We start from the raw sequence: 25,012 nt of genomic DNA, 5'->3' as shown, positions 1-25,012 counted from the left end.
TATCTAGCATATTGCAAAAAAAGGTAGGAGGTGGTAAGAGTATCTGGCACTACTGTTAATTTTGAGGGCTTGGGTGACAATGCAGTTGAAGGGTAAAGAATCTAGGTTTCCTTTGCATTTGAAAACATCCCAGCCTTCCATTGAATGTAAACAAACTTTAAATGAAACATTCCAGCCTTACACTGAGGGCTTATGCACCAAAGACAAATTCCTTGTGTGCCAATCACACTTGGCCAATAAATGTCTTCTATTTCCTATAATGGATATCACTAGATAACACGTACTGAGTAACCTGTATGGAGATTACCTAGTCTCATAAGCACCTGTGGAACCACCAAGCTCAGAGAGCACCCAGGTTCCCACAGGCCGCCTCCATGAACCACACCCTCGCAGCCCTGATGTGGCTTATTTTGGCAATGAAACATCTGAAAGAAAACACCAAGCTCAGCACCGGGAATACGCAGTCCCTGTACATCCCATTCCCTTCTCTAGCACTGATGATGTTCCCTACTTGGGTCACAAAACATTTGCAAGAAAACAAGTTCACTGCTGATCTGTCGCAACTAGTTTAAACATTCACATTTGCCAGACTCCCTGGTCACGTTAACCTAGGCAGTTTTTGGCTGATAGAAGGGGAATTGTGCTGACCGATTCCTTGGAGAGGAGCCCCAATCAATCCCTGCTGCACAGAACCACATCTCCCATGGGTTCAAACCTGCACCGCGCCTGGAAGTGCCAGATGGAGTCGGAAAGGGATGGGGCTTCTCATGGCTGAGCTGTGATGGGACAGCCTGAAAAGGCACTCTGCCCTCTTTTCCTTCATTCCTCCTTCCATTCCATCCATTTCCAACTCCTTCCTTCCTTTCCTTCTCATCCCCAACTCCCTCCTCATTCCCCTTCTTTCCTCCCTCCCCTCTCATTTGCCTGTCTTCCATCCATTCCCAACGCCTTCCTTCTTCCCTTCCATCCCCAACTCCTTTCTTCCTCTCATTCCCAACTCCCTTCTTGCCTTCCATCCCCAATTCCTTCTTTCCTTCCTTCCTCTCATCCGCAACTCCTTCCTTTCCATTCCTTCTTTCTTCCCTCCCCTCTCATTTGCCTGCCTGCCTGCCTTCCATCCATTCCCAACTCCTTCCTTCTTCATACCCAACTCCTCATTCCTTCTTTCCTCCTTCTCTTCCATCCCCATATCATTCCTTCTTTCCTTCCTCTCACCTGCAACTCCTTCCTTCCCATTCCTTCTTTCCTCCCTCCCCATTCACCTTCCTTCTTCCCTTCCATCCCCAATTCCTTCCCTTCCTTCCACATTCACCCTCTTTCCTCTTCCCCAGTCTTCCCTCCCTTCCCCCTCATTTTCCATCCCAACTCCTTTCTTCCCTTCCTCTCATCCTCAACTCATTCCTTCTCTTTCCTTCCTCTCCATTCACCTTCCTCCTTTCCTTCCTTCCTTCCTTCCACATTCACCCTTTCCTTTTCCCCACTCTTCCCCCTCATTTGCCTGCTTCCATCCATCCCCAACTCCTTCCTTCTTCCCTTCCTCTCATCCTCAACTCATTCCTTCTCTTTCCTTCCTCTCCATTCACCTTCCTCCTTTCCTTCCTTCCTTCCCTCCCTTCCCTGCCAGCGCGAGACCCCCTCCCCGCTGCAGCCTCCGAGGTGCCAGGCGAGACGTGGCAGCAGGGCCGGCCGGCCGTCCCCTCCCTCGCTCCGACCCTCTTCCCTCCTGGGTCCAGCCCGGCCCCGGGGGCGACGCCAAGGCCCGCGGGGCGGCGGCAGCAGTCCGCTCGCTCGCTCGCTCGCTCAGCCCGGCCGGGCGCCTCCCTCTGGCGGCATCGGCGGCTGCCGTTGGCTGGAGCGCCGGGCGGGGAGTGGCGGGGCGGGCAGCGGCGCCCGTCAAGAGCCCCCGCGGCGGGCATGGCACGGAGCGCGGCAGCGGCGGAGCTGGCAGGCCGGCCATGGCGAGGGGCGAGAGCAGCAAGCGCGGCTGCGGGCAGCGCTACGGGACGGCGACCGGGCTGGGCGTGCTGGGCTTCTTCTGCCTGGGCTTCGGGCTGGTCCTGCTGCAGACCCTGCCCGGCCTCTTGCGGCAGCAGGTGGCCAAGGTAAGGCGGAGGAGGCGGAGGGTCTCTCCCACCCCACCAGATAGACTGCCCCGAGGAGGGGAGGCTCTAGCTGGGCCCTTTGCAGGAGGCGTCGGAGGGGCAGCGGGGCTTCCTGCCGTTGCGACGGCTAAAACAAACAAACAGCTTTAATGTTGTTGTTGTTTTTTAAAAAAACCAACCTAATTGAGATTTAAGAGCTGCAAACTTTTTCTTCCCTTCCGGCGCCGTTCGTTCTTTCTCTCTCTCTTTCTCTTTCTCTGTCTCTCCGTTTCTCTTTTTTCTTTCTTTCTCTGTCTCTCTCCCTTTTTCTTTCTCTTTTTCTCTTTCTCTCTTTCTCTCTGTCTCTCTGTGTGTGTCTCTCTCTTTCTTTCTCTCTGTCTCTCTTTTTCTTTCCATCTCTCTGTCTCTCTCTCTCTTTTCTGTCTCTGTCTCTTTCTCTCTCTCTCTCTCTCTTTCTTTCTCTACATCTCTCTCTCTTTTTTTTTCTTTCTCTCACTGTCTCTCTTTTTCTATCTCTGTCTCTCTCTCTTTTCTCTCTCTCTGTCTCTCTCTCTTTCTCCATCTCTCTCTGTCTCTCTCTTTTTTCTCTCTCTGTCTCTCTCTGTTTTTTCTTTCTGTCTCTCTGTCTCTTTCTCTGTGTCTTTTTCTTTCTCTGTCTCCCTTTTTCTTTCTCTTTTTCTCTCTTTCTGTCTCTCTGTGTCTCTCTCTCTTTCTCTGTCTCTTTTTTTCTCTCTTTTTGTCTGTCTCTCTTTTTCTTTCTCTTTTTCTCTCTGTTACTCTCTCTTTTTCTCTGTCGTTCTTTTTCTTTCTCTCTCTGTTTCTTTTTTTCTCTCTTTCTCTCCCTCCCTCTCTCCCTCCCTCCTTCTCTCTCTCTTTCTTCTTTCACCTGGTCCTTTCCTCTAGGTTCTCTTCTCACCACTCCTGCTAGCTAGGCTAGGAAGTCTCCTTTGCAATCTGAGTTTGGTTTATCCATGGCTAAATGTTTGTTTTTCTTTGCAAATGTTTGTTTTGCAAAGAAAGATGGGTAAAGCTTCTGCTTTGGCCTGTTCAGTCTCCTCCTTTCTCAAATTCAGTGATTTTGCTTTTTTAAAACAGGTCAGTTCAGAGTCTAGAGGCTTCAAAGAGAGGCAAAACACCCACAAACACCAAACGCTCCCCAAATCTTTTCTCCACTTAGAACGTGCAGTTCTAAGATGGTGAAAATATTATTTTATGCAATTGTGCCTTTTTAATCACTGTCTGGGCCTTTGTTGTGTATTCTTGTGGTTTGGGCATGCTTGAGACAGGTTGTATAACAATGCTGAATCAGAATAGAGTTGGAAGGGACCTTGGAGGGCTTCTAGTCCAACCCCCTACTCGGGCAGGAATCCCTATGCCATTTCAGACAGGTGGCTGTCCGGTTTCTTTTTAAAAACCTCCAGTGTTGGAGCACCTAAAACTTCTGGAGGCCAGCTGTTCCGCTGGTTAATTGTCCTCCCTGCTAGGAAGTTTCTCCTTAATTCCATGTTGCTTCTCTCCTTGATTAGTTTCCATCCATTTATTTTTTTTTAATTTGATTTATATGCCGCCCTTCTCCGGAGACTCAGGGCGCCTCATTTTACCTACCTTAGAAAGGATGGAAGGCTGAGTCAACCTTGAGCCTTGGAGAGATTCGAAATTGCAGGCAGCTGTGTTAATAACAGGGTGCATTAAACCACTGTACCATCAAGGCTCTTTTTATTTCTTGTCCTGCCTTCAGGTGCTTTGGAAAATAAATTGACCCCCTTTTTCTTTGTGGCAGCCCCTCAAATACTGGAATCCTACTATCATGTCTCCCCTACTACTTCTTTTCTCTAGACTAGCCATACCCAATTATTATTATTATTTTTTTAATTTGATTTATATGCCGCCCTTCTCCAGAGACTCAGGGCGCTTACAATGCGCTAAGCAATAGCCTTCATTCTTTTGTATATTTATACAAAGTCAGCTTATTGCCCCCACAATCTGGGTCCTCAATTTACCCACCTTAGAAAGGGTGGAAGGCTGAGTCGACCTTGAGCCTGGGGAGAATTGAACTCGCAGTAATTGCAGGCAGCTGGATGTTAAATGTTGCTTTAGGAGGCATTAGCCTCCTACGCCACTCAGGCTCCTTTTTATCACAAGGACTGCAGGTGGACCAAGAAAAGAAACATTTGCGTCGCACCCCGACTTACATCCTTTTTGCCACAGTTGTTCGATGAATTACTGAAGTTGTTAAGTGAATCACATGGTTGTTAAGTGAATCTGTCTTCTCCCGTGGACTTTCCTTGACAGAAGCTGGCTGGGAAGAATTGCAATTGGCCATCCTGGGATGCTGTAAGCATTGTAAATCCATGCCAAGCCCCTGAATTTTGATAGTGTGACTGTGGCATGCCGTGATAGTCATAAATGCAAGGACTGGTCGTAAGTCCCCTTTTTCAGTGCCGTTGTATCTTAAGCGGTTGTCAAACAACCGATCTTAAGTTACAGGGCTAGCCTCCCCATCAGAATTATGGTTGAACCCATGGAATTTGCACAAAAGAAATAGCAAAGTTTGTCCAAGTTTTGTTGTTATTTTTTTCCTGGCAGAATCGGAAAGGCGGACTTTGTTTCGCAAACAGATTTCCAAACCACATCCAGCTCTCTTGAAATCCAATTTTTCCCCTTCTCCCTCCCTGCTTCTTGCCATCCATGTTGGAAATATCTACACACAATATCTGTGCTTTGTTGTTGTTGGATTTTTATTTTTTTTTGCTGGTGCAACCAAAAATTAAATTCTGACTTCCCAGACAGAGGAAGGAAATCTCGCTCGGGCGTTTTGAGGGTTTTTAAACGAAGAGGATTTATTATTAGTATTTATTTTATTTATTTATTTTTGGTCTCTTCTCTGTGTTGGATTTTGTAGCTTACAGAAGGATTTAACGTGCACCAGATTTAGTCTGCAGCAAATGGCAGATTGAATAGAGGACAAATCCATTCATGAAGCTTCTGTGCTTTAATATTTTATTAAGGAAGGCAGTGCAACCTTCCTCTTAAATTTGCAAAACCTGAAGCAGTCCCAGTTGGCAATACACAATGGGTAACAAAAGAAAGTTTAATTAGAGCACTTCAGACCCCACCCTTCTCCTCCTTTGTTCTTCTCTAAATTAGGTGTTGTCTGTGATTCTGACAACATTCTGTGATTGAATAATTTACAAATGTGAAAACACATTTCCAAGAAACTGGAACTGTTGGGAATATATCCAGCTTTTTACTTCCTCCTCTGCAGCCTGCAGTTTTAAGGCATTTTGAGAGAGCCATAGTTAGAATAAGAACAGAGTTGGAAGGGATCTTGTAGGTCATCTAGTCCAACCCCCTGCTCAACCCCACCCCCAATGCCATTTCTGACAGGTGGCAGTCCAGTCTCTCCTTGAAACAGGGTGGCTTTGATTTAAATCAAGTCGATTGAAATCACGATTGAAATCGGGATTGAAATCACTCGTAAAAAGGCATGATTTAAATAATTTTTTTTTATAAAAAAAGTTTTTATTTTATAAACAAGCAAACAATACATAATCATTCAATGTATCATCTAAGTACATCTTTTGTGTCTTCTTCTTACTCCTCCAATATTTATCATATCTTAATATTATCATTTCATTTATTATAACATTTCTCCCACATTTTTTACTTCTTACTTAATACACTTATTAATACACTTATCTATCTTTTTATTTTATTAAAAATTTTACAACAATTTCAACCCCACACAACCTTCAGCCCCCCCTCCCCACACTTCCCCGACTTCCCAGAGCAAAAACAGGGTATAACATTTAACAAACCTAAGCTAAAATATGCTAATTTACTAGAAGATTCAAAACTCCCTCATGTTCTTTTAACTCCCCTTTTAAAAGTTATTCATCAACCTTCCTTTTATAAATTCTCTCATCACATTTCACATTTATTACTAAAATCCTTTCCATACCTTCTTTTTCAGCATTACTCCCTAGTAAAATTCTAAATTAAACACTTATCCTCTTTGGACATTCATCTTCAGAATATAACCTTAGAGATACTGTTAATCCATTGGGTTAAGTTATTTCTAAATCTTAAATTCATTCTTCAAAATATAAGTTTCAAAACTTTCAGCAAGCTATCCATTAAATTTTAAATTAACCATTTGGATACCTCAATAACTTTTAAAAAGCTATCCATTTTTAGTTAAACATTTTTACTTCAATTCTTCCACATATAACCCTCAAAAGGCTATCCCTTAAATTATATCCAAAGCTAAAGATTTAAATAATTTTTAAAGGGCAACTGTCATCTCTACTCCGCAGCGACTCCTCCTCTGACCCTCTGTTGACTCACCGATAGTCCCAGTCACTTTAATGGGATGACTGGTGTCGCGGCAGTGACACAACAAGGTGAGGGGTGTGGCGGGCAGCAGGTGAGTGGATGCCCACTAACAGGCACTGCCATGATGGATCTGGAATGACAGGTGCCCTTTAATATTATATTTATAAGCTGCTTGGAAGGTTTCATTTTCATTTTTACTGCTTGCCCTTCCTCCTCACACTTAGAGCCTGATGGTACAGGTGGGTTTCTCTTCAAACAATCATACAATTTGTGGTGTACACAGATTTGCAAAACAATGGGATAAAGGAATATTCCTGAACTTCGTTTTATGATTTAATCTCACGGTTACTGTGAAATTGTGTGAATGCATCAGTGCGGTGCCTGTCATCTCAGCTTGCAGAGCTTGGATTCATTGAGTTTTGCCAAAAATGTAAATATTGCAGAATATGCAGCCTCGTCCTACATCACTAAGCTCCACTTCATGCTGAATAAAACCAAATTATTAATCGATCTTAAATAGAAATCTATCTTTCGATAGGTTTTTTACTCCAAAAGCATTTTTATTAAAATAAATTTGATTTAAAAAAAAAAAGAAAAATCTGATTTAAATCAAACAAATCGATTTAAATTTTTTAAAAGTCAGATTTTTATTTATTTATTTATTTATTTTAAATCATAGATTTTTATCCACCCTGCCTTGAAAGCTTCCAGTGATGAAGCTCCCACAACGTCTGAAGGCAAGCCATTCCATTGGTTGGTTGCTTAGTTGTTTGTTTGTTGGTTAGTTGGTTGGTTAGTTGGTTGGTTGGTTGGTTAGTTGGTTAAGCTTTTTTTTCTCCCTGTGGTTGAAAAAGTTATTGTTTAACTTTGGACTCTGAGTTTTTAAAGAGCAGTTCAAGGTCTTTATCACTCTTCTCCTTTGTCAACAAAACTAGACTCAGTTGCACAGACTTTGTCCGGTGCTTATCACATGTGGCTGTTACACATCTGTACAAAGGGCAGGAGGAGGTTGACCTTAGTGGCCACAGGACCTTAGTGACACGTCCTTCTCTGATATCACCCCTTTCGAGGAAAGCCAGATCATGGAAAAGTCACCACAAGCAGTGGCAGATTAAGGCTTACTGGTGCCCTAAGCACAAAACGTTTTAGTTTAGTTTTATCATTTTTTTTTTTTTTACAAATCTTCATTGGGGGGTTTTTTTCTCTTTCTCAACCTTGTGGTGCCCCCTTTGGACCTGGTGCCCTAAGCACGTTTTTAGTCTGCTTAATGGTTAATACATCACTGACCACAAGGATTACCTGGAGCTCTTGTTGCAGGTTATAATAACAGAATCTCGAAAGGCGGCCAGAATTTCCCTCTGCTCGCTCAAGATGATACCGAAGATCAGTCTTGATTTTCTTCCTCACCCATCCTTCCTAAACTGGTGTTTATCTAGCGACAGTTGAAACTTTTTTCTCGAGGTCATCCCCATATTTAATCTTCATTGGGGACTTGATCCTTCGGCCTCCTTTGGTTGAGTTCTGGGGTATTGTCTGGGGGGGATCAGTTCCCTAGGTCAGGGGTCAGCAACCTGCGGCTCTGGAGCCGCATGTGGCTCTTTCACCCCCTCTGCTGCGGCTCCCTGTCACTCAAAATATGCGTCACAACCGCCAATGTGCGACACCTGCCGGCACGTGCTTTATTGAGCTTTTCAACCCCTGGTAGGCCAACCATGGATAAATCCAAGAAAAGAAAAGCTTCAGAAGAAAACAGAACATTTAATTCAACTACATAGGCTAGTTTTGAAATAGTCAGGCACGGGAAGGGTTTTGTGGCTCCCGGTGTTTTCTTTTCTGTGGGAAACAGGACCAAATGGCTCTTTGAGTGTTTAAGGTTGCAGACCCCTGCTCTAGGTGATTAGGAAATCGTGCTTTTCGGAGTATAAGACACATTTTTTCCCCACCTAAAAGAGGGTGGAAATGTTGGTGCAGCTTATACATCAAATACAGTCACTTTTGGCCTCCCAAAGCCCCGTCTCACGCACCCCGTTTTTGTGAAAAATGGGGCACGCAGAGGGTTTGGAAGGCCTGCAGAGTGCTCCTAGGGGCTGGGGAGGACAAATATGCCCCTGTTTTTGCAAAAAACAGGTGAAAAAACGGGCCCATTTTTGCAAAAAACGGGGCATGCAGAGGTTTTGGGAGGCCTGCAGAGTGTTCCTGGGGGCTGGGGAGGGCAAATTTTTTTCCCCTTGCTTACCTCTTTGAAATCTTGGTGCGTCTTATACACCGGTGCGTCTTATAGTCTGAAAAATACGGTAACTCTTTCCCTACAAAGTAGTTAATTCTGCCATCCTCTCTTTGGCAATGGGGCAATTCCAGAAACTTGGATACTTGGGGCAGAACGGGAAATTTTTTTCCCTTCTCAGAAAAAATGGGTGGGCTCCAGTTTCCCAGCTGTCCCCTTTAATCCGAATTTTCCAGGTGAATGGATTGGGAGTTGGATTCTTATTTGCAAAGAGGAGTTGGAAGCACTGCGAACAGCACAAGATCCAGATTGTCAACCTTGAACTCACGTGATGTAATTTAGAAAGAGTTGGTCCAAGCAGAAACAGGAAGCCAGAGTGGGAAAAAAAATGTGGAGCAAATTTGCCAAAACCGAGCAGAATTTGTAAGAAAAAAAAATTAAAAATGGGAGGAGTTGAGGAACCCACTCAATTCTGTCAGTTTTCCTGCAGTCTTAATTTTACCAGCTCTTCCAGAGTTTTCTTTGGCTTTTGGCTTGACCCCAAATCAATTGCAAGATTTCTTTTTTTTTTTTTTTAAAGATACCTATTCTGCAAGGGTCTTTCAGCCCAAACTTGGAGCAAAGTAATTCCTAAATTATTCTTCCATTGGAGAGAACCATGATTGTGATTTGAGACTACTTAAAGCAGGGGTCTCCAACCTTGGCAACTTTAAGACTTGTGGACTTCAACTCCCAGAATTCCTGGTTGAGTAATTCTGGGAGTTGAAATCCACAAGTCTTAAGCTGGTCGAGGGATTCTGGGAGTTGAAGTCCACAAGTCTTAAGCTGGTCGAGGAATTCTGGGAGTTGAAGTCCACAAGTCTTAAGCTGGTCGAGGAATTCTGGGAGTTGAAGTCTACAAGTCTTAAGCTGGTCGAGGAATTCTGGGAGTTGAAGTCCACAAGTCTTAAGCTGGTCGAGGAATTCTGGGAGTTGAAGTCCACAAGTCTTAAGCTGGTCGAGGAATTCTGGAAGTTGAAGTCTACAAGTCTTAAACTGGTTGAGGAATTCTGGGAGTTGAAATCCACAAGTCTTAAACTGGTTGAGGAATTCTGGGAGTTGAAGTTTACAAGTCTTAAGCTGGTTGAGGAATTCTGGGAGTTGAAGTCCGCAAGTCTTAAGCTGGTCGAGTAATTTTGGGAGTTGAAGTCTACAAGTCTTAAGCTGGTCGAGGAATTCTGGGAGTTGAAGTCTACAAGTCTTAAACTGGTTGAGGAATTCTGGGAGCTGAAGTCCACAAGTCTTAAACTGGTTGAGGAATTCTGGGAGTTGAAGTCCACAAGTCTTAAGCTGGTTGAGGAATTCTGGGAGTTGAAATCCACAAGTCTTAAGCTAGTTGAGTAATTCTGGGAGCTGAAGTCCACAAGTCTTAAGCTGGCTGAGGAATTCTGGGAGTTGAAGTCTACAAGTCTTAAGCTGATTGAGGAATTCTGGGAGCTGAAGTCCACAAGTCTTAAGCTGGTCGAGGAATTCTGGGAGTTGAAGTCCACAAGTCTTAAAGTTGCCAAGGTTGGAGACCCCTGACTTAAAGTACCCCTAAATTAGTTAGCAGGTCCCTCAAAATTAAGAATCCCCCTAATCTACTGCAAGGGTAGGTTTTTTTCTTCTTCAAAATAGAGGATGGCCTTGTGAATCCAGAACGGATTCACTTAAGAGCGCTTTTTAATTGACGCAACTGCTGTGGTCAGTTTTCAGGAACTGTCTGTTCTTCAGCCAAGTGTTGGTACTCAGTTTCTTCCAAGGTCAAATGACGATAATTTTCTGCTCTCAAATCCAGAGTGACCAGTTGATTTGCAACTCGGGGAAAGCATCCGACTGAGGAAAGATGTTTCAGTGAGTGACAATGTCAGAATTGAGGTATTTAACGGTACCCACCCAAAACAAAAACCTTGCACTGGAAAGGGGACAGGACTGAATAATTTTAATTTCATAGCTCAGGAAATACTAGCAAGATGGCAATGTTTAATGTCTGAGAATGAGTCACAGTTTCCCTGGTGCCGTAAATCTTATTTTGGGGGCAAGGACTCCTGTTTACACTTTCCACTTTGTGTGTGTGTGTTGTTTTGCCCCAGAATAAGGAACTTCTCAAACCCCAATAAAAGGAACAGAGGAAAGATACAATATTATGCTGATCCCGTATCTTATTAAGAAGGGTAGAAGCATGAATATTTGAAAGAGGCTTAGGGAACTGGCATGACCTAAAATGCCTGAATTTCGAGTTTCACTTCTGCTTGGCCACCTCTCAAGAAGCCGAAGGAGCCACTTTGAATTCTAGCTTGGGGGTGAAAAGGAGATGGGTAGTGAAGTGGTTGGGAGCTGTCAGAGGAATCCGGTTAGAGATTGAATCTAAAGTAAGGGATTAAAACAGGCTGGTGTGCTATCCTGCAATTTGCATACCTCTCTGGCGGGGGGGGGGGGGGGGGGAGGAAGAGGAGAGGAGAGGAGAGAGAGAAGAGAAAAGAGAAAGAGAAAGAGGAGACAGAGACAGAGACAGAGACAGAAGAGAGGAGAGAAAAGAGAAAGAGAAGAGAAAGAGAGAGAAGAGAAAGAAGAGAGAGGAGAGAAGAGAGAGGAGAGAGAGAAAGAGACAGAAGAGAAAGAAAAGAGAAAGAGAGGAGAGAGATGGAGAAGAGAGAGAGACAGAGACAGAAGAGAGAGGAGACAGAAGAGAAAGAGAAAAAGAGGTGGAGAAGAGAGAAGAGAGAGAAAGAGAGAGAGAGCGAAAGAGAGAAGAGACAGAAAAAAGAGAGAGAAAGAGAGGGAGGAGAGAGGAGAGAGAGAGGGAGAAGAGAGAGAGATAGAGAGAGGGAGGGAGAAGAGAGAGAGACAGAAGAGAAAAAGAGGGGGAGAAGAGAGAGAAAAAGATAGAAGAGAGAGAGAAAAAAGAGAGAGAGGGAGGAGAAGAGAAGAGAGAGAGGGAGAAGAGAGAAGAGAGAGGGGGGAGAAGAGAGAGAAGGAGGGAGAAGAGAGGAGAGAGAGGGAGGGAGGGAGAAGAGAGAGAGAGAGAGAGAGAGAGAGAGAGAGAGAGAGAGAGAGAAGTGTATTCAAAAATCAGCCTTAAATAACTCGCAGTAGGAAACAAAGCTGCCAGTCTTCAGTGGCTCCTTAAACTGGCACTCCAAGTACATATTTGAGCAAAAAAAATTTACAAGGACGGGAATAGCTTTAAGAATATGAGTATTATGAGATTGCATTGTGGGGTTTGTCTTTCTTTCTTTCTTTCTTTCTTTCTTTCTTTCTTTCTTTCTTTCTTTCTTTCTTTCTTTCTTTCTTTCTTTCTTTCTTTCTTTCTTTCTTTCTTTCTTTCCCCTTGCCTCTGCTTGTACAGCACACTTAACTGCAGACAAGAGCGCCTCTTTCCGCCTCCTGCGTTGTTCGGCTCTTGCTTGTCACATCGTATTATGGTGAGCCCTGTTGGACACAGCTAAGCATCTGGGTCACTTCGCTGAACCAGGATGGTGTTAACCCCCGAAAAGCCAGATTGTGCAAAGTGTATTTTTTTTTTCGTATCCCCTTCCAAAATAATTGGTCCTTTGCATGGCTGAGCTTCTGGATGTCCCCGGCTTGAGAGATGACCATTCAGAGATTAAATACAGCAGTGGTGAAATCCAATTTTTTTTAAACTACCGGTTCTGTGGCCGTGGCTTGGTGGGCATGGCAGGGTAAGGATACTGCAAAGTCTCCATTTCTACCCCACTCCAGGAGAAGGATACTGCAAAATCTCCATTCCCACCCCACTCCAGGAGAAGGATACTGCAAAATCTCCATTCCCACCCCACTCCAGGAGAAGGATACTGCAAAATCTCCATTCCCACCCCACTCCAGGAGAAGGATACTGCAAAATCTCCATTCCTACCCAGCTCCACGAGAAGGATATTGCAAAATCCCCACTCCCTTCCCACTCCAGGGGAAGGATACTGCAAAATCTCCATTCCTACCCCACTCCAGGGGAAGGATACTGCAAAATCCCCATTCCCACCTCACTCCTGGGGGAAGGATACTGCAAAATCTCCATTCCCACCCCACTCTGGGGCCAGCCAGAGGTGGTATTTGCCGGTTCTCCGAACTACTCAAAATTTCTGCTACCGGTTCTCTAGAACCTGTCAGAACCTGCTGGATTTCACCCCTGAAATACAGGCAGTCCTCAATTTACGACCACAACTGAGGTCAAAATTTCTGTTGCTTTCAGGGGAGACGTTTGTTGAGTTTTGTACCATTTTACGACCTTGCCGGAGTTGTTAAGCGAATCTGGATTCCCCGTTGACTTTGCGTATCAGACGGTCGCCAAAGGGAGATCGCACGATCCCAAAGAGACCGCCATTGTCATAAATATGATCCAGTGACCAAGCTTCTGGATTTTGATCTCGTGACCGTGGGGGACGCTGCAAACAGCTGTGTCAAAAACAGCCATAAGTCACTTATTAGCTGTCCCGTTGTAACTTCGAACCATAGCTAAATGAACTCTTGTGAAGTCAAGGACTACTTGTACAGGGAAATATTGATGATTTTTGGCCCTGGCTGCAATGTACAATCCTGAATATTCTTGTTTTATTCCCCATCTTTTTAAAGATCAAAAGCCGATCGTGAGCGGTTTGTCAAATTGATAGTTTGCCTTACTTACAGGGGGAAAAAAAATACCATATATATTTGATTCGGGTGCTGCGGCTAAACCATCTCTTGCCTTTCTGGTATAAAAAAGATTATAACCAGCTTGTGTAGGACATGGTTGCTAATGGTGAGGAATCACACGGATGGATTATCCTGTGTGCGAATTAGGTTTACCCAACAGGATTAGGTCCTTAGTTTCAATTGTCCAAGAAAAGATTAGCCAAGAATTTAAAGCAGTGTTGAAATCTATCAACAGTATGTGTGGACTAAATCGCTGCATTCTCCAGCATAGCTGAGGGGGGGGCGGATTCTGAGAGTTGAAGTCCATACATCTTTAAGTGGCCAAGTTTCAAAAACACCGTTTTTAATTAAGGCTCTAGTCCTCAAGAACTCTGCCAACACATTCAGGCGGTATTTTATCCAAAAGCTTGCATGGAAATTCTGGGGTTCTAGAATTCAGCAATTACAGAACAGAATAACAGACCTGGAAGGGACCTTAGAGGTCTTCTAGTCCAAGCAGGAAGAGACCCCATATCGTTCCAGATAAATGGCAGTCCAATCTCTTCTTAAAAACTTCCAGTGATGAAGCTCCCACAACTTCCAAAGGCAACTTCTGTTCCACTGGTTGATTGTTCTCACTGTCAGGAAATTCCTCCTTAATTCTAAATTAGATCTCTCCTTGATTAGTTTCCGTCCATTGCTTCTTGTCCTGCCTTCAGGTGCTGTGGAGAATAGGTTGACCCCCTCTTCTTTGTGGCAACCCCTCAGATATTGGAAGACTGCTATCATGTCTACCCTGGTCCTTCTCTTCATTAGGCTAGACATACCCAGTTCAGTGGTGGGATTAAAAATTTTTTACTATCAGTTCTGTGGGTGTGGCTTGGTGGGCGTGGCAGGGGAAGGATACTATAAAATCTCCATTCCCTCCCCAATCCAGGGGAAGGATACTACAAAATCCCCATTTCTCTCGATCAGCTGGGACTCAGGAGGCAGAGAATAGATGGGGGCGGGGCCAGTGGTGGGTTGCTACCGGTTCGCCCCGCATCGAGCAAAGCGGCAGTGGTGGGAGGCTCCGCCCACCCACCGGACGTCTCTGTGCATGCGCAGAAGTTTCTGCATATGCACAGAAGTGGCGCACGAGCACGCCCACCCCCATGAGCGAACCGGTAGCGATGGGATTTGAATCCCACTACTCGGTGGGACCAGCCAGAGGTGGTATTTACCGGTTCTCTGAACTACTCAAAATTTCCGCTACCGGTTCTCCAGAACTGGTCAGAACCTGCTGAATACCACCTCTGACCCAGTTCCCGCAACTGTTCGTTGTATGCTTTAGCCCTGTTATCAGATGTTTTAAGTTTCATGACGGAAAATAATTATAGCAACCACTCTTTGAGAGCGTAATTTTTTCTCACTACAAACGTTTCTCAATTTCTGTTTATGTAATGGTATATGTGGCAGGCAAGGGCCGAGAGATTCCACTTAGGGATAAATCAGATAAGGGGCTGCTTAGTCCACAGATGGATAATGGACTGTGCAACAAAAGAGACTAGCTTCCAAGTTTCTCAAGCCGTAAAAGAGACAGTTGGGAGAATTGTGCTTTCACACTTCTGAGATTCTGTTAATGTAGCTTTGCAATTAAGTAGAATTTTGTTGTTAGTTGCAAAGTTGTGTCCGACTCATCGCGACCCCATGTACAACGTTTCTCCAGGCCTTCCTTTCCTCTACCATCCTCTGGAGTCCATTTAAAGGCACGCTGACTGCTTCATTGACTCCATCCAGCCACCTCGTTCTCTGCCGTCCCCTTCTTCTTTTGCCCTCCATCGTTCCCAGCATTAGGCTCTTCTCCAGTGAGTCCTTCCTTCTCATTAGGTGGCCAAAGTATTTGAGTTTCCTCTTCAGGATCTGGCCTTCTAAAGAGAAGTCAGGGGTTGATCTCCTCTAGGACTGACTGGTTGGATCGCCTTGCAGTCCAAGGGACTCGCAGGAGTCTTCTCCAGCACCAGAGTTCAAAGTCCTCAATTCTTTGGCGCTCAGCCTTTTTTATGGTCCAACTTTCACAACCATCCATTGCAACTGGGAAAACCATCGCCTTGACTGTAGGCACTTTTGTTGGCAGGGTGATGTCTCTGCTTTTTAGTATGCTCTCTAGCTTTGCCGTAGCTTTCCTCCCCAGGAGCAAGCGTCTTTTAATTTCTTGGCTGCAGTCCCCATCTGCGGCGATCTTGGAGCCCAGGAAAATAAAATCTGTCACTACCTCCATTTCTTGCCCATCTATTTGCCAGGATCTGTTAATGTAGCTTTGCAATAAAGTAGAATTACCGGTAGTTTTTCTAATTGTGTTTCCTAATTGTGTTGGTCAGGCGACAACTGATGACAAGGCAGGTAGTCCTCGATTTACAACCACAATGGAGCCCAACATTTATGTTGCTGAGTGAAACAGTTGTTAAGTGAGTTTCCCTCTTTTTTGTGACTTTTCTTGCCATGGTTTGTGCAGTGAAAGATTGAATTTCTTTAACATGGTTGTTAAGCGAATCTGGATTCCCCATCGACCCTGTGTGTTGGAAGGTCGCAAAAGGGGATTGCATGATCCCAGGAGACTGCAATTGTCATAAATGTGATCCAGTTACCAAGGTTCTGAATTCTGATTACATGACCATGGGGAATTGGGAAGGCTGCGAAGGTTATAAGTGTGAAAAACAGCCACAAGTCGCTTTTTTCACTACCATTGTAACTCCGAACCGTCACTAAACGAACTGTCGTTACATCAAGGACTACTTGTACAGGAAAATATCTGGTTTTGGCCCTGGCTGCAGCGTACAATCCTGAGTATTCTTGTTTTATTCCCCGTCTTTTAAAGATCAAAGCCGATTTTGAGCGGTTTGTCAAATTGTTGGGTTGCCTTACAGGAAAAAAATTATAATGTATATGACAGGGTTCTGACCGATGCCCTAATTAAATCATGAGCCTCGTCCGAGTTGACAGTATATTTCCTTTGGGTACTGTGTCTAAGACAGGGGTCAGCAACCTGTGGCTCTGGAGCCGCATGTGGCTCTTTCATCCCTCTGCTGCGGCTCCCTGTCGCCAGTCGGCTCCACGATTGATAGGGCTTTCGGTTAGGACAGGTAGAGGAAAAAGGACGCCGTGCTAGGAGGAGACTCTATGGTGGGGGAACTGGACTTCCGGTTGGCTCCAGAATTAAACGGGGGGCTTCTGGTTAGGACCTTTGTGGCTCTTTGAGTGTTTAAGGTTGCCGACCCCTGGTCTAAGACATCTCTTGCCTTTCTGGTATCAAATGAGATTATATACAGCACGTGTAGAATGTCAGGGTGGCAATTAATCCCATTCTGCTTTTGGGTAATTGCACCTTGATTAGAGAATGTATCGTGACCTTTCCTTGAAGTATACTTTAAGAAAATAAAACCGAGATATATTCTAATAAACACATTTTATTATGAAGAAGTAAAAACATCTTACTAGCTAATTAATTACATCTTGGCAGCGTTCCTGCCGGACCTCTTGGCAGGCAAACAAAAAAAGATAGAAGAAAGTGAAAGAATGTGGACATGCGCAGTTAGCTTACTGATAAGAACTTGGCAAGCTACGGTAAGTCTGAAAGTTCAAAAATAAGAGCTCATCTGGTAAATACAAAAACGCAGTGACATAGAAGAACATGGTTCATCTGCTAATGTCACGTTTTTCAGTGCTGTTGAAACTTGGAACGGTCTCTCAATGTTGTAAGTCGAGGATTACCTCTAACGTGTTAGGAAATGGACATTTGGGGCAATGTGTTTGGGAACACACAGAATTCAAGTTGCAACGTGCTTGATGCCAAGGGACTATCGATATACAGTAACTGATATTGGATAATCCAGAACTTGTTAAACATGTAGTTTCGGCAATCTTAATATGAGTGGAGAATATGTCCAGCCAAATTCAGAGATAACCACCTGTCCTTCTAGGCAGGCCAGGAGGAAGAACAAGCAGGGCAAGGATTCTCGGAGGCACTAAAGATTACGAGAGAGGGACATGATTGTGTAGGCTTGCTCACCTTCTATCAATCCCATCTTCCACCAGATAAAATCCAGTGCTTGAGTTGCTTTCTCACACTTTCCACTTACGACCATCATTTCAGGGAGCAGCGACGGTGGTAACTGCAGGACTGCTTGCATCTGTTGCTCTCGTACAGGTAGCCCTCGACTTAACGACCACAATTGAGCCCCAACGTTTTTGTGGCTAAGCGAGATAGTAGCTAAAGAGAGCCTGGCCCCATTTGACGATCTTCCTTGCCACTGTTGTTAAGCCAGTGGTGGGATTCAGCTGGTTCGGGTTAAATTAATTTAAATTTAACCAGCAATTTAAATTAAATTACTGGTTGGCCCCGTCCCACCCTGCCCCTTCCAGGAGTCCCACACACACCATTTTGGCTCCCAGGTAAGTGTAGGGAGGCCTACTGGGCTCAAAATGGGGCGTGGGGATGCGTGGGGGCCCCACAGCCCGTTTTCACTCCAGGAGGCTTCAGGGAGGCCTCCTAGGCCCAAAATGGAGCAGGGGTGGGTGGGTGAGACGTCCCCACATCGGAGCCCATTTTTGCTGCCAGGGGGGTGCAGGAGGCCGAGTGCTGGCTGTCACACGCCCTGGCGACTCCCACCATGGCCACTCTCACCCAGCTGATCATTAGGGCAAAGAACCAGTTGTTAAATTATTTGAATCCCACCACTGTGTTAAGCGGTTCGCCAGGGTTGTTAAAATAGTATAACGAGGTTGTTAAGTGAACTGGGCTATCTCGTTGGTTCCAGCGTTGCAAGAGGGGATTTCACGACCCCTGCAACCCCGTCTCCAAGTATCCAAAAATGTGATCACTTGATGCTGCAATCTAAGTCCTAAGTGTGAAAAAAACGACCCTAAGTGTCTTTTTTTTTCCCCCAGTGCTGTTGTAACATGGAACGGTCACTAAATGAATGGTTGTAAGTCAAGGACTTCCCATACTTGCTTTGCACTGCTGCTGTTGTAACATCTTCACGGTCTGTGACCTCCAAATCAATAAATAAGGGAGTCCAGCGTATTTCTTTGCCGATCCCAATTCCTCCTTGCCTTGAATCGGAGATTGTTGAGCTAACTTTCCTGGCCTGCATCTGTAGTCCGCACAAAACTGCAAACCTCAAATGTCAGCCTGGCTTATTTTAGCATCATGTTTGGGGACAAGTTCTGCTTTCTGGAGAACTCGGAGCATTCTGTGACCAGTGGTAGATTTCAGGGAATCGTACGTCCTCTCTGTTGGCCAAAGGTAAACATGATGTGTAAATAAATTGACTCAGTGTGTTCTATCCACACAAACAGAGTATTGGAGAAATCATAAACATCAGTCCAGTCAACTCATAACTATTTGTTTTAGGGCTATTTGAAGTGATGACGACACTGAAGAAAGTGACTTATGACTGTTTTTTTCAGACTTGTGACCGTTGCAACCTCCCCGTGGTCATGTGATCAAAATTCAGACCCTTAGTACCCTGACTCATATTTATAGCAATAGCACTTAGACTTCTATACTGTTTTCACAGAGCTTTCCAGCCCTCTCTAAGTGGTTTTACAAAGTCAGCCGCTTGCCCCCAAGAATCTGGGTCCTCGTTTTACTGACTTTGGAAGATTGGAAGACTAAGTCAACTTTGAGCCGGTCAGGATCGAACTCCTGGCTGTGGGCAGAATTAGCTTGCAATGCTGCATTCTAACCACTGCACACCATGGAAGGGAAGGGAAGGGAAGGGAAGGGAAGGGAAGGGAAGGGAAGGGAAGGGAAAGGAAAGGAAAGGAAAGGAAAGGAAAGGAAAGGAAAGGAAAGGAAAGGAAAGGAAAGGAAAGGAAAGGAAAGGAAAGGAAAGGAAAGGAAAGGAAAGGAAAGAAGGAAAGGAAAGGAAAGGAAAGGAAAGGAAGAACAATAGCAATAGCACTTAGACTTCTATACCACAGTGCTTTCCAGCCCCCTCTAAATGGTTTACAGAGTCAGCCCAACAATCTGGGTCCTCATTTAACCACCTCGGAAGGATGGAAGGCTGAGTCAACCTTGAATCAGTCAGGATTAAACTGCTGGCAGTGGGCAGAGTTAGCCTGCAATGCTGCATTCTAACTATTGCACACCATGGATGGATGGATGGATGGATGGAGGGATGGAGGGATGGAGGGATGGAGGGATGGAGGGATGGATGGAAGGAAGGAAGGAAGGAGAAAAGGAAGAGCAATATCAATAGCAATTAGACTTATATACCTCTTCACAGTGCTTCACAGCCCTCTTTAAGTGGTTTACAGAGTCATCATATTGCCACCACCATTCTGGGTCCTCATTTTACCCATCTTGGAAGGATGGAAGGCAGAATCAATCTTGAACCAGCCAGGATTGAACTCCTGGCAATGGGCAGAGTTGAAGGAAGGAAGGAAGGAAGGAAGGAAGGAAGGAAGGAAGGAAGGAAGGAAGGAAGGAAGGAAGGAAGGAAGGAAAAGCAATAGCTCTTACATACCACTTCACAGTGCTTTCCAGCCCTCTCTAAGCGGTTTACAGAGTCAGCCTCTTGCCCCCAACAATCTGGGTCCTCATTTTACCAACCTCGGAAGGATGGAAGGCTGAGTCAACCTTGAGCCTGGTGAGATGTGAACTGCTGGCAGTGGGCAGAGGAAGGAAGGAAGGAAGGAAGGAAGGAAGGAAGGAAGGAAGGAAGGAAGGAAGGAAGGAAGGAAGGAAGGAAGGAAGGAAGGCAATAGCCCTATAGACTTATATACCACTTCACAGTGATTTACAGCCCTCTCTAAGCAGTTTCCAGAGTCAGTCTCTTGCCCCCAACAATCTGGGTCCTCATTTTAACCCCCTCGGAAGGATGGAAGGCTGAGTCAACCTTGAGCCTGGTGAGATTCGAACTGCCAAATTGCAGTCAGCAGAAGTAGCCTGCAGTACTGACCTCTAACCACTGACGTTTTGCTTCTGTTTCAGTTTCAGTTTATTTAGATTTATATACCGCCCTACTCCCGAAGGTCTCAGGGCGGTGAACAGCCAAAGATAAAACAGATACAATATAAAATTTAAAAAACAATTTAAAAACATATTAAATAAATTTGGCCCATACTAATTAAAACACCCCTGTTTTTAAAAACAAATTAAAATTAAACAATTAAAAAGACTTAGGCCAGTCCCGCTTGTTGAAATAAAAAAGTCTTGATGGCACGGCGGAAAGTGCGCAAATCCGGGATCCTCCGTATCTCCGGGGGGAGCTCGTTCCAAAGGGCAGGTGCCTCCACAGAGAAGGCTCTCCCCCTGGGGGCCGCCAGTTGACACTGTTTGGCCGACGGCACTCTGAGGAGCCCCTCTCTGTGGGAGCGTACTGGCCGGTGAGAGGCTACCGGTGGCAGAAGGGGGGTCTCGTAGGTACCCAGGTCCTGAGCCATGGAGCGCTCTAAAGATGGTAACCAATACCTTGAAGCGCACCCGGAAGACCACCGGGAGCCAGTGCAGCTCACGCAGGAGAGGTGTTACATGGGAACGCTATGTCACTCCCATAACCACCCGCGCGGCCGCATTCTGGACCAGTTGGAGCCCCCAGGTGCTCCTCAAGGGGAGCCCCATGTAGAGAGCATTACAGTAGTCCAGGCGGGAAGTGACGAGGGCATGAGTGACCGTGCATAAGGAGTCCTGATCCAGAAAGGGACGCAAATGGTGGATCAGGCGAACCTGATAGAAAGTCCCCCTGGCCACAGCCGTCAGATGCTCTTCTAAAGACAGCCGTGAATCCAGGAGGATGCCCAAGTTGCGAGCCCTCTCCGTGGGGGCCAACGACTCACCCCCAATAGTCAGTGATGGCACCAACTGACTATATTGGGACACCGGAAACCACAGCCACTCGGTCTTGGACGGGTTGAGCCTGAGTCTGTTTCTCCCCATCCAGATCCGTACGCTTCTCTTCCGGGAAGCTTCTTCAGCTCTTGCAGAAGACGACGTTTCGCTTCTATGAAGACGTTTCGCTTCTCATCCGGGAAGCTTCTTCAGCTCTTGACGAAGAAGACATTTCGCTTCTATGAAGACATTTCGCTTCTCATCCGGGAAGCTTCTTCAGCTCTTGCAGAAGACGACGTTTCGCTTCTATGAAGATGTTTCGCTTCTCTTCCGGGAAGCTTCTTCAGCTCTTGCAGAAGACGACGTTTCGCTTCTATGAAGACATTTCGCTTCTCATCCGGGAAGCTTCTTCAGCTCTTGCAGAAGACGACATTTCGCTTCTATGAAAACGTTTCGCTTCTCATCCGGGAAGCTTCTTCAGCTCTTGCAGAAGAAGACGTTTCGCTTCTATGAAGACATTTCGCTTCTCATCCGGGAAGCTTCTTCAGCTCTTGCAGAAGAAGACGTTTCACTTCTATGAAGACATTTCGCTTCTCATCCGGGAAGCTTCTTCAGCTCTTGACGAAGAAGACATTTCACTTCTTTGAAGGCGTTTCGCTTCTTGTCCAGGAAAGCTTCCCGGATGAGAAGCAAAACGTCTTCAAAGAAAAACCAAGGAAGTCCAGTTGCTTCTTGGGGGGGGAAAAATCACCTCTGAGACAACCTTGACCTGGATGACAAGGAATCTTCATAGACAAGAAAACGGGGGATTTTTCAAACCCCGTTCCAAGATTTATTTGCATACATTCCAACACGGCACCGGTAAGCATCTGTGACCTGGTTTGGTGGCTTTTGGCACTGCAGTGCGAGCGAAGTGAATCATTTGGGAGAATGCGCCATAACTGGCTTTTTCACGCGCGTGTGAACCTGGCAAAGAGTGTCTTTTTTTTCCTAAGTTGCCGTTGGAAGCAAAGCGTATCCTTGGGGCAGGGTTTAAAAGTGGTAGACGTACAAACCTGTTTCTGCACAAAGTGGGATCCTTCCAGTATTAAAAGCCTTAACTAATCATTAAAACACTCTTAGACAATTTACAATCCCCTCCGGGCTGTGTGAATCTGTGGCATTGGGATCGTAGAAACACCCAGGAGCATAGAAGAGTTCAGAGGCAGATGCATAAATAAATGTCTTAAACGTATTTATTCATATGATAAATCATATTAACTATGTACAACAGAGATCAAGTCTCATGAGGAACAAACATGAAAAGAGAGAGATGGGGAGAGCAAGGTGGAAAAGGTTGGAGGGGGTTTTATACTCAGGGTAAGCCCCTCCTTTCCACATAGGGATGGAGACACTCTCTGCCTCCACTGGTGTCTGTATGACACATGTGCCAATGGCTTGCAAATACTTGACAGAATCACCAAGATTCAACAGCCAGAAGCACAAAACAAAAGGGAGCCAAAATTTGTGCAGCAATGGAGGTCATTGGTGATAAGCAGGACATTTTATTTATTTTATTTATTTATTCAATTTATATGCCGCTCCTCTCCGAAGACCCAGGGTGGCTCACAATACACTCAAAAAATCACTATAAAAACCCTTAAAAATTAAAAACATTAAAACCCATTCACACCATTCATGGCCGGATCTCGTCAGATCGCAAAGTGAGATCAACGGCCCCAGGCCTGACGGAAAAGCCAGGTCTTCACCGCTTTTCGGAAGGCCAATATCTCCAACATCTCTGGAGGTTAATTCTGTTGTTGTTTTTTCCAAGCGTTGACTTTTTAAAAAAACGAATGTCAATATGGGTAGTCCTTGACTTACAGTCATTTCTTTAGCGACCGTTCAAATTTACAACAGCACTGGGGGCGGGGAGGAAAGGTGACTCGCAGCAGATCCTCGCACTTATGACCATGATGTACATCGCCAAAAGTTGGGTGCTTGGCAACCTATTACAGTAGTTGCACCATTTGTGATCTACCCAGCAGGCTTCCAACAAGCAGAGTCCATGGGGGGGAGGGGAAGCCGATTCGCTTAATGACATGATTCACTTAACAACCTCAGTGCTTTGCTTAACAACCATGGCCAAAAAAAAAGAAAGAGGTTGTGAAATCGGGCGTGACTCGCTTAATATCCACCTTGCTGTTGGGAAATTCTGGCTCGGTTTCTGGTCGTAAGTCGAGGACTACCTGCGGTCTGCATATTAACCCGGGAGCAATGCAGGATGATGAAGAAAGGGGAGGAAAAAAAAACCCACAAGAGAGAGGCCTGTTTTTCCAGTGAAAAAGCATGAATTAACGTATCGTGAATTAACTTGTGTGTCAACTTGCAAAGCTTTCAAGTTGCCATGAGCAGGAGGGAGGGAGAACTGATGGAGCTGATTGATTTCCCTAACTGAAGCTACATTCCACAGATGCTTTCTTACCGCAATCAGCAGGAGAGTGATGGGTTTCACAGGCAGCCAAAGTGGTTAATTGGAGAATGTGATTTATGACATGGCCAGGGAGGAGGGGAGAGACAGGGTCATAGGGGAACATAAATCTACGTGGGATCAGTCCTAACTGCATCCGAGTATTGCCGGAATGTTGCTCCTAATAAATGGCTATATTTCCTTTGAAGTTTGGATCATGGCTCATGAATTAATTAGGGCATCTTTCGGAAACTTGACATTGTGTTTGTTCACTGGTTTGGCTTTAAAATCAGCTGGTAAGGATCAGCTGTCAGTTCTGACCCGTGTTTGTTACAATTGCAGAATACCAGAATTGATCCTGACAGCGCCATGTACACCTTGTGGAAAGACCTCCCCGTTCCCTTCTATATCTCATTCTACTTCATGGAGGTGATGAATTCCAAGGACGTCCTTCTAGGCGCCAAGCCGGTCGTCAGCCAGCGGGGCCCTTACGTCTACAGGTGTGCACTGATCTCTTGGCTTGGCTCGCAGGTGGTTGGGGTGGGGGGTCTTGGCAGGACGGGAGGGCAGGCCAAGGAGAAGGAGCTAATGGGGAAGGGGAAAGGAGAGGAAGGAAGGAAGGAAATGAAGGGAATAGAGAGAGGGAGGTAGGGAAGGAAGGAAGGAAAGAAAGCTAAGGAGAAAGAAGAAAAAAAAGGAAGGGAGAGAGGATAGGTGCGAGACAGGAAGGGAAGGAGGGCAATGAAATAGATGGAAGAAAGGAAATGGAGAGAAGGAAGGAAGGGAATAGAGAGGGAGGGAAGGAAGGAAGGAAAAGAAAGGGAGTGAGACAGGAAGGAGGGAGGACAATGAAATAGGAGGGAGGGAGGGAGAGAGGGAAGGAGATGGAAGGAAGGAAAGGAAACAGTCAGAGGAAAGACGGAGGGCAATGAAACGGGAGGTAGGAAGGAAGGAGGAGGGAGGGAAGGAAGGAAAGGAAAGAAAGAAAGAAAAAGAAAGAAAAAGAAAGAAGAAAGAAAGAAAGAAAGAAAGAGAAAAGAAAAAGAATTTATCTGCAGTTCTTCATGCTACCCAAATTGAATTCTTGAGGTGTTTTATTGCCTTGCTTGATACCTCATCAGGAAGGCCAGTTTGGAATAAATCCTTAGTATGTTTGAGTAACCAAGATAAACAACACACTTCATCGCCAGCTATAATCTTGCCTTTAGTGTGGGTCACATCCACATCTACATAACCAAGCTATAATTTTGACTTCGGGCAAAACCAGCTTGATTGAGTCAAACATGGTCAAATCGCCCAGGATAATCACACTCAGCCCAGAGAGGAAGATTTTTCCAGAACTGAATGTTAATCAAATCATTTGCAAAGCATTTAGGGAGGGTTGCGCACTCAGATGCCTTTCTTGTTTAATTCTGATGCAAATTAAATTATAGCTTTTCCTG

General features: G+C 45.2%; 1 protein-coding gene across 1 annotated transcript in view; it reads left to right on the top strand.

The window, feature by feature from the left end:
* The first annotated feature begins 1,953 nt into the window (after positions 1-1,953).
* Positions 1,954-25,012, top strand: part of SCARB1 (scavenger receptor class B member 1) — a 58,558-nt gene continuing 35,499 nt past the window's right edge. Inside the window, exons 1-2 of the mRNA XM_070951307.1 lie at positions 1,954-2,102; positions 23,913-24,070. Coding sequence (XP_070807408.1) covers positions 1,956-2,102; positions 23,913-24,070 — 305 coding nt within the window. The 5' untranslated portion in view covers positions 1,954-1,955. The remainder of the gene's footprint in view (positions 2,103-23,912; positions 24,071-25,012) is intronic.

This window comes from Pituophis catenifer, unplaced genomic scaffold, assembly GCF_029215685.1.
Source record: "Pituophis catenifer annectens isolate HBS135680 unplaced genomic scaffold, rPitCat1.0.hap2 SCAF_10, whole genome shotgun sequence".
Classification (NCBI taxonomy): Eukaryota; Metazoa; Chordata; class Lepidosauria; order Squamata; family Colubridae; genus Pituophis; species Pituophis catenifer.
This window is presented reverse-complemented; position numbering and strand designations above follow the sequence as displayed.